Below are 16050 nucleotides of genomic sequence, written 5' to 3' on the forward strand. Positions count from 1 at the left end.
GAAAAAGTGGGGGATCTAACCCTCTTGTTAATAGCTCGGTTGTGGCACCACTTACAGTTCAGAAGCCACATGTTTATAGCTTGGGAGTATGAATTGCACTTTCTGAGGATGGATGACAGTAGGAAATAAATTCTCATTGTTCCATTGTGGAATTAAATGGCACGTGTGCCTGAAACCTAACTAGTATACAAAGTACATTGAAAATTAAGTTAGTTGAGGGAACTTGATTCTGTATTCCCTTAAATTCAATGGATACTTCCACTGGAAAAGGAGTAGTGTTAGTGTGCTAGGATGTGCTTGACCTAAAGCAACTCTTTGAAGTACTTGATGTATTCAGACTCCTTGTTTGAAAGTACATTTAGCTTCTTATCCACTACAACTTATCTGGAAATAAGTGATAATATTCCATGATCTTAGGATCACTGAATGTTCTGCACTGAGTTTAAATTTGAGTTTAAAGTTTACTTTAAACATCTGCAGTAACTTATTTGCGAGGGACTTCTTGAATATTGCCACGTCCTTTCAGTTTTTTGAAGTTGTTTTACCCTTTTAATTTGGCTGTGTTTTTACCTGCTACATGGGATTGAGGTAAACTATATATAATGGAGATTTTTCTCAAGTTGGATATAGAAACCATCCCAGTTTTCTTATGATTAAACCAGTTCTAGAACAAAAGAACTGTTTTAGTTTGACTAATTTAGTTTAATTCCTCCAGGTGTAGAGATGAGGAGAGAGGTAAAAAGCTGTATAGCAAGCTGAGGATAATTGTTTTAAGACACATCCAGGAGTCTTTGATTTGTTCAGGAATTCTGATGGTTCTGGAAAGTCAGCCTTTTTAGGTGTTTCCAGTCTTTTATTCAACATGCTTACAGAAGTTGAGTCCTCAGGAGGACTGACAGAGGCTCCAGTTGAATATACTGGAAACAAAGTCAATACACCAGCAATGGCAGAGAGCAATCACTCACCTGACTAACTAAGTGGTAAAGTATCTGATTTTTTTGTTTGTTTGTTTGTTTCTCACCTTCAATATTGTCTCGTATTTAATGTATTTGAACAATAACTCTTTGGAAGGTCAACCCATTCCCATTCCTTTGTATTGTACCTTCTGTAAATGATATGCTGCCAGCAGCAATTCTTAAGAGTTTTGTTCCATATTCTGGTTACAGCTGCATATTACGCATAAGTATGTAAACCTACATGCAGAGCCCTAAGGGGAAGAAATACCTTATTGGTAAAGAGGGAAATGAACCTTTGTTCTCTTGCACTAAAACTATTAAGTGACTTAAAACAGTGATTTAAATGAAATATGTTAGGCATAGTATAAAGTTTTAGGTTGAATGGGAAACATTTTTGCAGAAAAAGTAGCTTTCTAGAATGCACGTTTCTCCTGCTTTAAGAACATTTTAATCTTCCTCCTATCTATCTTAATGACTTAGTAATGCATGGAAGGATGTAAGGGTGTAACCTCTGAACAATTCTTGGCTTTATATCATTTGCTGATGAGGAGTAGAGGTTATACACAGTCAAATATAGCAAGATCTTTAAATGAGATGCTATATCCAGTCTTCTCTGGAAGAGTGAGGTGAGAGAAAAAAGGTTTTATGTAATGTGATGGCAGAAGCAGCATTTCTTAGGAAGAATCATGCCATGCAAAGTCTATGTGGCAAAATACAAGTTTCTGACTTACCTGTGAAGTAATCTTACTTCAATATAATAATAATGGTTAAACTGCTTTCCTACTTGGAAGATGTTTTTCAAACTTGTCCTGAATGTTGCATGTATACTGTATGGCCCTGTGCATCTGTCACAACCACAGTCGAGTGCACTAAACTGTTACCCATTTTATGCACAATTGACTGACTTGAGTGCAGTTACTGTGATGTCACAGTGTTTAAGACGAGTAGATTATATGATCATTTAATCTCTGAATGCTTTCGGTCTGGTAGTGAGCCTCTGACTTACTGGCTAATGCAGATTCATCTTGATTGTGGTTTATTTTGAAGACAATATAATTTTTCTTGATCATTAGTCCCACTGGTTGAATGCAGTCATGTTTAAAACCATTTCACTTTTAATCTGAAATTTGCTGTATATCTTTATTATGTCACTTATAGTCCTTTATTACCTTATTTTCTTGTCATGAAGATATTTCATGCTAGTTATCTCAACCTGATTGTCTTTTGATAAGCTAAGTTGGCTCAAAGATCCTTTTGGAAAGTGTTCGAATCCTTTACAGTTTTTGAAAATCCCTTTTCAAGAAATAGATGCAGCACTCTAACATTCATCTTTCAGGTCCAGGAAGCTGCTACTCAGTGCTGTCCTGCCTATAAATCCATAGCTTGTGTTACCTTCTTGAACTGTAATGCATTGGGAGTTCATGGGGAGAAAAAAAGAAAAAGAGTTCTTGCCATCCAAGATACTGACTTGTATTTTAGTCCAACGTCCTGCATTCCCTGTTTTTTTTAATGTGGAACTCTGTGGAAAAGCGTCGTCTTTTTTTTTTTTTTTTTTCTTTCCCCCTTCCCTCTTCTTAATAGGACCAATTAACCAACCAAGGAAGACTTCAACCACTGACATCCAGCTATTTTGCTTTTGGTGATATTCATCAGTGGTCTTAAGCTCATGAGTAAAATATGGAGCAGCATCAAGCCTTAATACCAGTTCTGGCAGAATTCTGTTAACAGAATTCTGTTTAATGATTTCCACTTCACTGCTTTAAATGCTGAAATTGCTTGGAAGTCTTGACAGCCAAATCTTGGTCTTGTTGCAGTGTTTGTATTACGTTGCACTTTTTTCTAATTGGAGCACATCAGATAATGTACCTAACAGAGGTCTATTACATATACTGGTAGTTATGTTTATTCATTTAACTTATCTCATCAAAGAACTCTTGAATGATATGAATTATATTCCTCTTCTTTTTATTAGCAGAATCTCACTTACCTGAGTTACATATCAAACTAACCATCTGTAATTGTATAAGTACTCTATTTTAGAAAATCACCTTATCAATCTTATTTCTAAGTTTGTTAACTATCAACATGAGTGGTGCAGGAGCATTTTACAATGTTTAGGACAGTAAATTTTCAGTTCTAATTAATGTTCCTTAATCTCATTAGCAAGGAAATTGAGAACTTCATTTTTATGCAATGCAAGTACATCTTCCCCCCGCACAGTATGGAAGAGCAATTTATTCAATACTCTTTTTTTTTCCCCTGTTTCATAATAAAATATTTAAAAAAAATTAATACTATTGTTCCACGTTCCATTTAAAACAAACAAAAAATAACCATGACTATGACTTCCTGGTTTTGTCAGCCATATATTTTTCCCTAATGGTTTTTCTCCTTCGTCAGTGTAAGCTTGCAATCCACTTCCTTTTTATTGTGTTTATGCTGTTGTATGCTGATGAACTAGAAGAAAAGCTTGATTTTCATAGAATAGACAACTTGCTATTCTACCCAAATAGAATAAATATTTTATTTCCAAATTTTACATATCTATGTTTTGATTAAACAGAATCTCTTGCAATTATAATTTGCAGAAATATTTTTACCGAGTATAATCACATTTAAGGTACCACAATAAGATTTTTACTTTGTTCTTACAATAGTTATAAATCCAAATATCACTCTGTAACATGTATTTTTATTGAGGAGTATGTAACTGGGTAGTCTTAAGATGAGTCACCTTTTGCTTCTATAGCTAGTCATGGAAACTGGCAAGATGGAAAAATCTCAAAAAATTGATAAGTGTAGCAGTATTTTAAAATTCATATACGTGATCTTTATACTTGTAGAATAGTTTTTCTTAATAAGAACTTATCATTAATGAATATAGGACAGCCTTTGCAAAAAGAGAGACAAACACTAGTGCATCTTACTGATCTGTAAATTTAGCAGACTCAAAGGATCACTTCAAGTGTGTATGCATTTTCTATTAATATATCCTAATTTATTTTAGTAGAACCTGTGTATTCATGGTAATTCTTGCCTGCTGCAACAATGTTTTGGGAGCATTGACACACAATTCAAAAACTTAAATTAAATTACTTTTTGCAATTATCTGGGAAAAGTGCATGTTCAAGTCCTAACAAATAGCCCTAAATGCTATAGGGTTGTTCCCTCTTAAAAGTTAACTCGGAGCTGACTTGGTCGTGAAGTTGAATGCATGCGAATATGGTTCTAGTGCCTAGATGGATATGTGGCTTATTTTCTCTTCCAGGAGGCTTTCCGTGCCACCTGTTGAAGAAGAAAGCTGACAGTGATCTAAGCAGTTGCTTCAGCATGAAGTTTATTAGATATCATTAACTGTAGTGAAGCTATCGAATTCTTAATTCTTTGTTTAAATGTCTGATACTTAGGTAAAAAATGCCAAGCTTGACACTGCATGGGACCACTGCAGGAGTACACATTGAGAATTCTACTCAACTGATTTTATATTCTCATCATTGCAATTCAGCAGTCAATTTTCTTTGGTTTTTTCCTTCTATTTTTACCTCTATTTTAATTAAGATTTTGTTAAATACCAGCATATGACTTGTAAAGGTGGATTGGGGCTTTTTGTTTTCAATAAAGCTTTCAGAATCACAGGCCATACTTCAAGTCACTGCAAATAGGAGGTAGGGATGTAAATTTTAAAATAGAAAACTCCTCAAAAGATTTAAAAAAAAAAAAAAAATCACAATTACAGGTGTTGAAATATTACAGTCAGTCTCTTTGGACAACATGAAGAGATTTAAAAGCACAAATCACTTAACTGCAAAAGAGCAAAAAAAACATAAACAAACCAAACAACCCTGCCCAGCTATAATTTAATTTTTGAGACTCAAAAATTAGTCTGTATATTTTACAACAGCTCAGTTGTCATGGCTATCACCACGTTTTTAGTAATAACTTTATGGGAAGTCACATCAATTAATCTTAATCTGGAAAAAATGCTGCTTAGATTTAATTCTTCCCTGTATTCAGAAAAGGCTTTGAAACATTAGGAAGAAATCATTGCTATGTGAAGTAGAGCTATGGTGAGGGTGGCAGTACACTGAAAAACATACTTCTTAATTTGAAAATAAATAAATCCTGCCTACCCATCTGTAATGAAAATTAACAAAACATGCTATCTTGTTTCCAAGCAATCTGTGCTGCATGGATATTTGTTCTTTTTTATATGTTGCTATTAATTTTTTTCCATATTTTTGTACCTTTGATTCCTAACAATTTTAGTTTCAGCTTCAGAATCTTTAATTTCTGGTTTGCTTGTTTATTTAAATTATGATGTAGAATTGCTGGTTACTACTGTCTGCTAAGTAAAGGGCTGCTGTTACAGTTCTTTGTCAACTAATGATAGCTGTTCCCAATATCACCAAAAGTGTACAGTGCTTTCTGGTCATCTTTCATCTGTCCAAGCTTAAAGTAATCTATTACTGTACAACATATGAGAGTATATAATTAAACGTCATGCATTTTTTAATGTTTGTTAATTAACTTTACTTAGAAATCAGTTTTGAAGGATCCATTTCAAATACTGCTCTAAGTGTAACCATCTTTCTGACTGTTAAAATACACATCTGAAAATGAGAAAGCTTTGAGGATCATTAAGAGAGCAGAAGTTTCAAGTGCTCATTAATGAGGGGCTATTCCTTCTGCTTCACTCTTACACATATAATAAATGCTCTCACCAAAGCTAATAATCCAGAATGATTATTAGAGAACAGAGTGGGGGAAAAATAAGCTTCTATGATTATGTATTCCATGGTGATTCTGAGCCTATAATGAAAAAATACCTGTTACATGTTTAGTTTTATGGTAAAGTATTTTCTATTAAATTATACCCTTCTTGTTGAATCCATTCAGTACTAAAAACAGACCCTTTTTAGTCAGTGGTATTCAAATCTTTATATGCTGACAGCCCTTCTTTTTCAACCTGGGAAAGAATATCCAGATGGTCTCAGATTTTCAAGATGTGGAAATGCATTTAAAAGAAAACTTTGGAAATATACACTGAGACTTAAGATACAGAAAAAAAAGTGGGCTTGTGATATTAGTTAGAGCTCTAAAGGTTTACATATCTATTATGCACTTCTATTAATAGTTTTCACTATGGATGCCAAAGAGCATTTCTATAGTGACTAGTTAGGAATAGTGGGAAAATAGAAGAGAAGACTCCAAGCTTCTAAGCTTTCTTGGGATTCATGTTGTTCTACAGTAGTTCTCTAATTCTGATGAATTGATGCAGGTTTAAAATATGGTTTGGGTTTTTTACTTGGTATTTGTTTATAACCATACTAGTACAGTGAAGAGCTCTCTCAGATAAGACTTTTTATTCATCAGAATGACTTCCTGAACACATCTGTATAGGAGGTAATAAAATGTTTGGATGCTGTCTAAATTGATTAATCACTTTATCATAAAACGTTAGACTTCAATAGAACCAGAAATGTAAATAAATACAGTAGACCAGGTTGTGCTTTCCTCTTAATTACACTGACTGCTTGCTAATCCAGATGAACCATTTGCAGTGCTTCATTTTCATCTGATTTTAGTAATCATAGATAAATTTATTCATGTGCATAATTGTGCTGCTGTAGCTTTTTTTCTCAGTAATTAGCTACACCGTATATGTTTCCTATGTCATTACCTGAATCAACATCTAAAGTGTGCTGTATTTTTTACAGTAGCACTTTGAATCTCATTCAGGATAAATGGAAACAATTCAATTATAGTAACTGCAATTGTATGTTTTCCCAACACATTTGTAAGGTATTGTTTTAAGGTGGTGTTTTAAAGGACTTGTAACACTTTCTTCAAGAATCTCTAGAATTTGGTTTGGAAAAGTAAGTGTAGATACAGGAAGGTGGGACTTTACTGTATGTAGTTTTTGAGTTTCTTCTATGTTATTTTGTTTACCTATGCAGAGATTCAGTTACCCCTCCAACTCTGTTTATTTTTCTCCTTCCTGTCCCTCCTCTACTCCTTAAGTGCAAAATGCATGTTATATGCAAATATAACCTCCCCAGTGAGTTTTAATCACTTTTTCTTCTCTGCACAGTCCCTTCAGTCTGAGTATGTTCAGTACTAAAGTCTTGCTGCTTTGGTGAAACCTGTTGACCTCTTAAAATTGAAGAACTTAAGGAAGGAAGCTGCTCACTCAGAGGAGGAATCTTCAATACAAGACCTATTAAAACCTTAACACCAACAGGAGGCTTCTTAACAGGCAGAAGTGTCTTGTTAATGACTACTGCAGATGCACTGATGTTGAATTTATGGAAATTACCCTATGTTATATACGGATTTCAATTATTAATGTTGAGACAACTTGAATATATTTCTAATGAGTTTTATTAAGACATTTATTAACTTGTGTACAGTGTTAAAATATGTATTGAGAGAATATTTTGGTAAGCAATATATATAAAAATTATGTAAAAATTAGAATATATTTTAATTTAGTGTTCACTTTGCTACAAAAATGTGTATTTTAAAGAATTTTTACATGTTTATCAAAGATATGAAAATCTTTTTATGAACAAGATGTTTTTCTTGTTTTATGGGTCCATCATTATTGCTTAAAGCCCAATGTAATTACTTTCTCACTAATTGGTCTTCTGGTAACTTAATGGAAGTCTAACTAGTGAGAAACTAGTTATTACACTATCAACTGAAAGCACTTGATACATAGTCTGCTTTCCACTTTCAGCTGCTAATGTTTCATAAGGAAACACTATGAAAGAAAAATAAAGGGAAAATATTTGTTGAGCTGTAATGTAACTTACATCTTCCACTGCAAAGAGAAAGTAATTTATCTGATGATTCAATTGTACAATTAACACTTTCTTTCAATTTGTCTTAAAGGAATGTTTTAACTTTTCTTTTCAACATAGAATGTTACATTTTGCTATGCAATATATACTGCAAAAATGAAGGCAGACCAAGTTTAAGTTGGTAAGAATGTGCATGTACAATGAATTTGGCAGTGCTGCATACTTACGTGTTTTTAACCTACAGTTGGCAGTATGTGTACAGTTTCATTAGCAAAGCACACTAAATGTTGGAAGTATATTAAATTTTCACTTACCAACTGGACGCTTCATAAACCTTTTAATTTGAAAACTATTGTTAAAATATACAGCTAATGTAACCTCCTGTATCACAGAGTATTTTTGTCAGTAAAGATGCTCTTTAAGGTATAGTTTAATCAGGTGTGATCAGGAATGAGACTTAGAAGGAAGTGGTGTTACAGTGAAGTACTACATATCATATGTAAAATTGTCAGAACTCCACAAGTGCATAGTAAGCAAAAAAAATGTAAGCAGCTCTGAGGACTCGATTTGCTACTAATTTAGAAGACAGAAACAAAACAGATTTGTTACCTATGAGTTTTTCTGATATCTATGGAAACTTGAAAATAAAACTTGGTTGAATTGTCAGTCTTTGTTCCTGAAGACCTGTGAATGCCCTGCATTTGCTTTACAACTGAAGTTAAGATTAAGTGCCACATTATTTTTTTAAAAAGATCAGATCACAAATTGCTATGGAAAGTTGTACTGAAAGTGTTAATAAGCAATACTGAGAGCAGCTATATAAATCACTGAATAAAATTTACATGCAAATACTGTACTTTCTTCACAACTGTGTATATGTAACATATACACACACAAAGTAGCATATGTGTGTGCATATATATACAATATACTGTATATGAATTATAGATTAATGGTAAGGTAATTCTACCTCTTATAAAGGATTTTGTTATGTACTTTGTTATAAATAGTTTTCCTTAATAAAATATTGTTTAATTTTGAAACGTAGAGAGAGATACATACAGCTAATTGATAATAAAATGCCTATATCAGCCAGCTTCCTTGTTTCTTGCTTTTCTAACTTAGATCTTTTGATGTAAACTAGTATGATTAGATCTCTAATTGAAGAGTAGCTCTCCAAAGTCACCTTCTTTCTTCTAAAGTATGTAGTGTATTTATAAATAAGATGATGTAAAAAGACATTAGTATGATAGGTATCTCTTATAACTGATCTCTCTAGCTAACCTTGTTGTATTTGCTTTTTATAACATCAAGTATTTAATCAACATGTTGGTATTATGATGTAAAGGTTGTATTTCAAAATACCATAATTTAAAAGCTGTGTCTGAATTGAGGAAACTTTTTTTTTTCCTGGACAAGGACCCTTGTTAAAGGTGTAATACACCTTGTCTTGCATGTGCAACAGGTTTCTTAGTCTCACTAACAGCACGGTCTTTGTCCATAAGAACCTAAAAGATCATGCCTTCATTTAGCTTTTATCCTTCCTTCAATTAAAAACTAGTCACAAATGGTTCTAACATTGTTTAACTCTGCTACTGATTTTCAGCAGATTTGTTGTGTTGCATGATTATTTATCCACAGTGCTTAATATTCCTGTCAGATAAATCTGTACTGTAATAGATGTTGTGGACAATATGTAACTGTTATACAGCCACTCTAAAGGAATGGCAAAGCCAGGAATAGAGCAGATGCTTTAGAAATTGCCCAAATTCTAGTGACAGTCTAATCTGTCACAATAAAAGGCTTCTGCCATTACATTCAATTAATGGATGGTGATTTGGATGTGTAGAGTAAATATAAAGGAAGAACAGCTAATTAAAAAATTCATAGTATGTAGGAATCAGCCTCTCCCTTAGCCTTTTTCTAGACTTAATTTCTTTTGATTTCTTATATGAAATAGGTAAATGCCAGCTAATATACAATATATTTTTTGTTCTTAAAAATGAATGATAAATATAGCTACTATTCTGTACCAATCAGCTTCTTAAAACAACAAAAAATTGGGGGACAGTGAAAGGTCAGGGAGGTCTTTAGAACCTTGTAGCTTTTAAGAAATGCCCTGAAATTTGTTTCATATCCTCTGTTCGCTTATCCTTGACCTTTACCATTTCTGTTGTTTCATATATAAATATATCTTGTTCTGGGAGAACAAGCTGCAGCACATGAGTTCTTTAAAAAGAGGTTTGATAAACATGTAAGGATGGATTAAAATCTAGAGATCTCTACTGGGCCTATGATTCTGTGCCTAATGCCTTATGAAACTCTTAATCATTTCTTTAAAGTATGCTTTATGAAGGTTTTTGGTTAGGGAGATATTTCTTGTTACAGATTTAGAGAATATTTTTCAATTGCAGTACTGCAGAAAGAGGAGGATTTTAGTTTCTATAATAACTAGTCTCTACTGACAGCTAAACAATTAAAGGCCTCAAAAGGTTTGACACTTGATTAGATCTACACTGTGAAGTGCAGCAGGCAAAAAAAATGGTAATTAAGGGCCTGATCAAGTAAATCACTCAGTTATGTTTTTAAGCACATGAGCAATCTAATTAATTAAAAAGAGCACAGATATTCTTGTTTGTAACAAATCCACATCTGGATCAATAGCCCTGTCAATTGCAAACATGAGCCCTTCTGTCAAATAAAAGATGTGCTGTATTGCAACAAAATAAACCATTATACCACACATTAACTTCATTATCTTAAAGAATGTAAACTGTAACTCTAATTACCTCCTAATATATTATTTTGGTATTGTTATTTGTTAGCATTGTGAGTTTAACAATATGTAAAAACACCTCCTAAAGATATCTTTGGTCAATATACAGATCATACCTTATGAGCTGAGATTGCTTACTTCTGTAGCCTGCATATAACTCACCTGCAAAAACTGCTTTTTTCCTAAAGCCACCACAAAATTAATCAGCATTCCTTTTCTGGAAAGCTTTTGAGAGGAAATGCAAGTTCTTTTACTCAGTTTCTTACTAAATCTTGTCCGGGGTAAGGACAGTTAACATTTTGTCCCTGTTTGAGTACAGTACTATAGAGTTACTGGGAGAATCCCACTACTAGCTCTTCTCCAGTTGGGAAGGGACTGTTAAGCCCTACTCTTCAACCAGCTTTTAGTCTGCTTAAGAACCTGTCATTCAGCTTTGCAGGAAATTGTGCTCTGAATGAATTTTGGTGTGAGACCGTTTCAAATGCTGTGCTGATTCTGTTTTATCTGTGTACTTACTGACACCTGTGTTCACCTCTGGCAGGTTAGTGATGCAGGATTTCCTGTGGCCTGAGACAGGCTGAGTTTTATGAAGAAATGTAGAATATTTAGATTGAGGACCAGCTTCCTCAAATAAGTACTATCTTACCAAGGATCTGTGTACCTATTGTGTTTGAAAGATTTAATTTGAAAAGTATATTGTTATAGACCAGTTCTAGAATTAAGCTTGCAGAAGCATGGTGTGCTTTCTCTTAACAAAAATAAGATCAGAAAAAAATCAGTTTAAGTATCTAGTAGAGCAGTTTCTACAGTAAATGGACTGTATTTCAGACAGAAGTGACTGATACTGGTTTGAAAGCTTACTGCAAATGAAAGTTGTGTAAATGGGTTAGAACCAGGAAACTGGTAAGGCAAAGAGAAAAGAGTCAGACTGTGTAGCTGCAGTATTTCTGGAGCATGATAGGGTTTGGTGGTTTTTTTCTTCTTGATTTAACAAATTGAAAATCTGCTGAATAATTCATGAAGAGTGGAAGGGCTGAATCTTCCTGGAATGATATACAGTGTACGTACTGTGGCACAGGAGAAACTGCAAAGCTTTGTATCAGTTGCTGCCGTTTCTGCCGCTGATTGCAAGGTGCTGCTGCTTTTGGCATTTTCACAGCTACAGAATCCTCAGTCGTGCTCTGGTCTGCTAACAGCCATCTGCTCCCTATGGACCCACCTTCGCTAGCTACAATCTGTGGGATCTCTTGCTACCTACCTGCCTTGGACACTGCTGTTCTCTGGATCATTACTGCAAACTGTGTTTTCTTGCAGCTTGTATGACTGAAACCTGCCTTAGTCCCTCAGCTGCACATCCTCCCTTGTGCTTGGTGGGGGACTCCTGCAGCAGGATCTTCTGACCCAGACAAGGATGGGATTTACAGGGAGAAGTCAAAACTGAGCTGCATTCAGCGAGATGCCCAACGCCTCTTCCTGGAGTGCTAGCTCGCCTTTGCTGCTGCTCTGGGAGGACTCCTCCGGGACCCGCATCTTCCTGTCGCTGCTCTATGCAGTCTTAGCTATCTCAGGGACTTTATCCAATGTGATGGTCATCTATTTAGTCTTCTCCTTCAAGAAGCTGCAGACTACCAGCAATGCCTTCATTGTGAACGGCTGTGCGGCAGACCTAAGCGTGTGTGCCCTGTGGATGCCCCAGGAGGCTGTGCTGGGGCTGCTGCCTCTCAACTCCTCCTCCCTTCGCTCGGCGGAGTACCGGCTGCTCCGAGGGGGGCTCCTCGGCCTCGGCCTCACCGTCTCCCTGGCCTCTCACCTGCTGGTGGCCTTCAACAGGTACGTGCTCATCACCAAGCTGCCCAGCGTGTACCAGGCCCTCTACCAGCGGAGGCACACGGGCTGCATGATCGGGCTCTCCTGGGCCCTCGCCCTGCTCCTGGTCCCGCTGCTGCCCGGGCTCTGGACCCCGGGCTCTGCCCAGCGGCCGCCCCCGCGGCAGACGGACGGCAGCCCTCGCTACGCCGCCCTGCTCCTCGCCCTGGCCGTGCTGGGCCAGACCGCGCTGCTGCTCCACTGCTACCTCGGCATCGTGCGGCGGGTGCGGGGCAGCGCCAAGCGGGTCAGCGTCCTCAACTTCCACCTCCTCCACCAGCTGCCCTTCCCCGCCGCCCCGCCGCCGCCCCGCCGCGCCCAGCGCCGCCTCAGCAGCGTCTCCGTCCTGCTGCTCTGCTGCGTTTTCCTCCTGGGCACCCAGCCCCTGGTGTGGGTGAGCCTCCTGGGCTTCTTCCTGCGGCCGGCGCCGCCGGCGCTGCAGGCCGCCAGCTGGCTGCTGCTCTGCTCCCTCTCGGCCCTCAACCCCCTGCTCTACACGTGGCGCAGCGAGGAGTTCCGCCGGGCGGCCCGCTCCGTCCTGCCCCGCGGCGAGGGCCCCGCCGCCGCCCCGCGCCCCGCCGCTGACGCCGGCCCCGCCGCCGCCGCCCCGCCCTGCCCGCAGCTGCCGCGGCGCCGGGGGACGGCGGGCAGCGCCAGCGCCGCCGCCGCGCCGCGCTGAGGCGCCGCGGGGGAGGGCGAGGGCCCCCGGGCGGCCCGCGGCCCCCCACCCCGCCGCCTGGCGGCGCCCGCGGGGCCGTCCCGCGCCGGGCGGGAACAGCCGCGTCCCTTCAGGCCCCTCCCCGCCGACGGTCACCTCACGTCGGGGAGCCGAGCCGCCCGCCCCCTCCCTCGCGGGGCCCGGTCCCCTTGCTCCTGCCGCCCCGGCCCCCTCCCTGGTAGCGCTCCTTCCTTTACACATTATCCTGTTGCTCCTTTCTGACGCCACGCACTTCTTCCCCGCTCCCTCTTTCACCGCGCTGACGGGCAGCCCGAGGCTCCGGCTGCTTTTCCGGGGCAGCGGGACGGGCGCTAGGGTGGGGGGCTCGTGCCCGCCCGCAGCGCGGCCCTCGTCGCCCCCTCAGCTCCGCTCCGGCTCACGGCAGCTGCCCGCCCCCGGGTGTCGGCCAGGACTCAGCCAAAAGCGGTGGATTTAGAAATCTGGGATAACTGGTAAATATGGCAACGCACGTAACTGTTGTTATGCTTTAAAGATTTCAGTGTGAGACAGGCACCTAGACAGCTTTTTTTGAGACTTACTGCAAGTTTGTTTTTATAAAATCCATGTAATTCTTTCAGCATTTGAAGTAATTCTTTCAAGTGAGCTCCCTGAACACAAGGTTCACTTGTGAAGAACTGGCGACTGTCTCATTACACGCACACACCAAAAAATAAATCCACCAGGAACTGCTTCCTTTCCCCCGGGTTACCTGATCTCTGTGCTCCATGCAAGGCCCTCCTTCAGCCTTCCCCGGCAAACTTCCAGATGATGATGTCTGTGGAAACTGTTAAAAAGAAAAACACATACACCTTTGTGGTGATCTGGTTTGGGTATTTTATTTTGAAAGCTCTTTATATAAGGCCTGTTTTGACAAAGGCTTCTGCTTATGGTAATGCACTTGATAAAATACAATGCAATATGGAGGCTAGTGTCACCCATCTAACCTTGTCACCTGTTCAGTTGCCAGTTTATTGTGTTTCTATTAAATACGGTATTGCTGAAGTGCGTTTTTACAGCCTCTGCTAAATATAAAATGACAGATTCTGTGTGGCATTTGGAAAGGCGACAGCTCCTCGCACTGCGGGTGGCGAGGGAAACAAACTGCGGCGGTGAGTGCTGCAGCCTCATTCCTCCCAAGAATGGACCTAAAATCCTAGTGTTTCCTTCTCTGTTGCTTGACCACCTTCTCCTCCTTTTCCAACACAGTTGCTGTTGTTATTGTGGTGATGATACCTAGCGCTCTGTTTGCCTTTTGGCACAAAAGGCTGGAAGAAGGTAGTTCTTTTCTGAATCCATGGGCATCCATGAGCAGTATCACCTAAATTGTGCTATCTTGAGAAGAACAACGGACACATGGGAACATAGGAAATTTCTTCACAAGAGTTTGTTGCATTGGGTGACGGATGCTAATACGAGCTTGGCAGCTCTCATGAGGATGTTTGAATGATGGGACAATAACAAGGAAGAGACAAGCGTGACGGGTATAACATAAAAGGCCCTATGGCCATATTTTATAATGCTCCACACTTTGCTTGCCTTACCTGATGGGGTTTGAGTTTCAACAGAAATTGCTTTAAAAGGAAGGGAAGAATTTCATTATTTCCCAAGTCTAAGACCTCTTAGGCATCAGTGATACAATGATGTATCTAAAATACCCATACCAATATTTTAGTTTTCTAAATAAAAAAATTCACCATCATCACAGAAAAGATTCTTCTTGAGGTCAGGATTTGACAAAGACAAGGAACCAAGGCCTCAAAAGGAAAAAAAAAAAATTATCTTGACATCCTGAAAATGTATCAACATGAAAACAGCTTTAGCCACTTGCAAGGACCTGTGGATAAGTAAGAGAAGTCTCCTAGAGTCTGAGGCTTACAGAGAGCTTCTTCCTCCATCTTGGAGACAGTGTGAGAGACCGAGTGTGTCACCGAGTGACAGCATCAGAAAGATGGGGAGGGCTAGCAAGGAAACATGAACATACAAGATATGCAAGATTTATTTTTATCAACACTGTGCACATATCTTGGAGAGCAGAGGAGCCACTATATTCTTGTTGTAATCTCTGATCCTCATCACAGCGACTGTGCTTTTGCTAGGTTTTTGCAGCAAATGGAGAAGGAGAACTGTTGCAACCACACCTATACCAATTCCAGAAAATACTCTGGATCACTGCCAAAATAAAGCTAAACCAAGGGCCATCCAGGGGTAAGACCCTGTTCTACTATAAAGTAATCCTTAGGCTGGAACCCACAAAAGGATGCACATCACCACTTCCCACCATAGCTAAAGGAACTGAAGACACTTGGTAAAGCTCAGTGCTGGGCCCATAAGCAAAAGAACAAACTTTAAAACAAAAAATTAGACAACATGTGTCCCCCGCCCCCCATTTTTGGCTATGGAACATGTTAGTCTGGAATTAAAGCAATAACCTGTTTCAGAATTCAATGTCCAAACATCAGATAACTGGAACTTCTGGGCTTCTTCCCTTGTAAAGTAGCATGCAAGTTAAATCTGAAATGCCTGTATTTTATATAGACTACATTTTAGATGCAAACATGTATAAAAAAATGTTATCATGTACAAAACTGCAGTCAGCTATCCTTATGCTATGCATTAGTTCCAGAGAACAGCTGGAAATCCCTTGGAAAGTTTGATGTAATTACATCTGACTGTAAATCTTTGACTGTTTTAATATACTCAGGTGACCTAAATAGCATTACGCAGAAAAGAATTTTAATTTAAAGTAATTAAGAAAGAGTAATTGTCTCAACTTAAGATCAGTTTCTCTGAGAAATTACTGTTCAGAAAAGTTCTGTATGCCTTGTTCTACAGCCATATTCTTTGTATTTCCACATTGTAAATACTCCATGGTAAATTGCAATAGAAGCTCGGCTTAGCTCAACTTCTCCTGGCTCTGTGGTACTGCTTCTT

General features: G+C 38.8%; 2 protein-coding genes across 2 annotated transcripts in view; both read left to right on the forward strand.

The window, feature by feature from the left end:
- CDC14A (cell division cycle 14A) overlaps window positions 1-9548 on the forward strand; it is a 67081-nt gene extending 57533 nt beyond the window's left edge. Inside the window, 1 exon segment of the mRNA XM_052802642.1 lies at window positions 7048-9548. Within this exon segment, the coding sequence (XP_052658602.1) occupies window positions 7048-7077 (30 nt within the window). The 3' untranslated portion in view covers window positions 7078-9548.
- Window positions 9549-11906: 2358 nt separating this feature from the next.
- Window positions 11907-13080, forward strand: GPR88 (G protein-coupled receptor 88). Its single transcript, XM_052802647.1, has one exon. The coding sequence runs from the start codon at window positions 11992-11994 to the stop codon at window positions 13078-13080; it is 1089 nt and encodes a 362-aa protein (XP_052658607.1). The 5' UTR covers window positions 11907-11991.
- Window positions 13081-16050: the final 2970 nt, after the last annotated feature.

This window comes from Harpia harpyja, chromosome 11, assembly GCF_026419915.1.
Source record: "Harpia harpyja isolate bHarHar1 chromosome 11, bHarHar1 primary haplotype, whole genome shotgun sequence".
Taxonomy (NCBI): Eukaryota; Metazoa; Chordata; class Aves; order Accipitriformes; family Accipitridae; genus Harpia; species Harpia harpyja.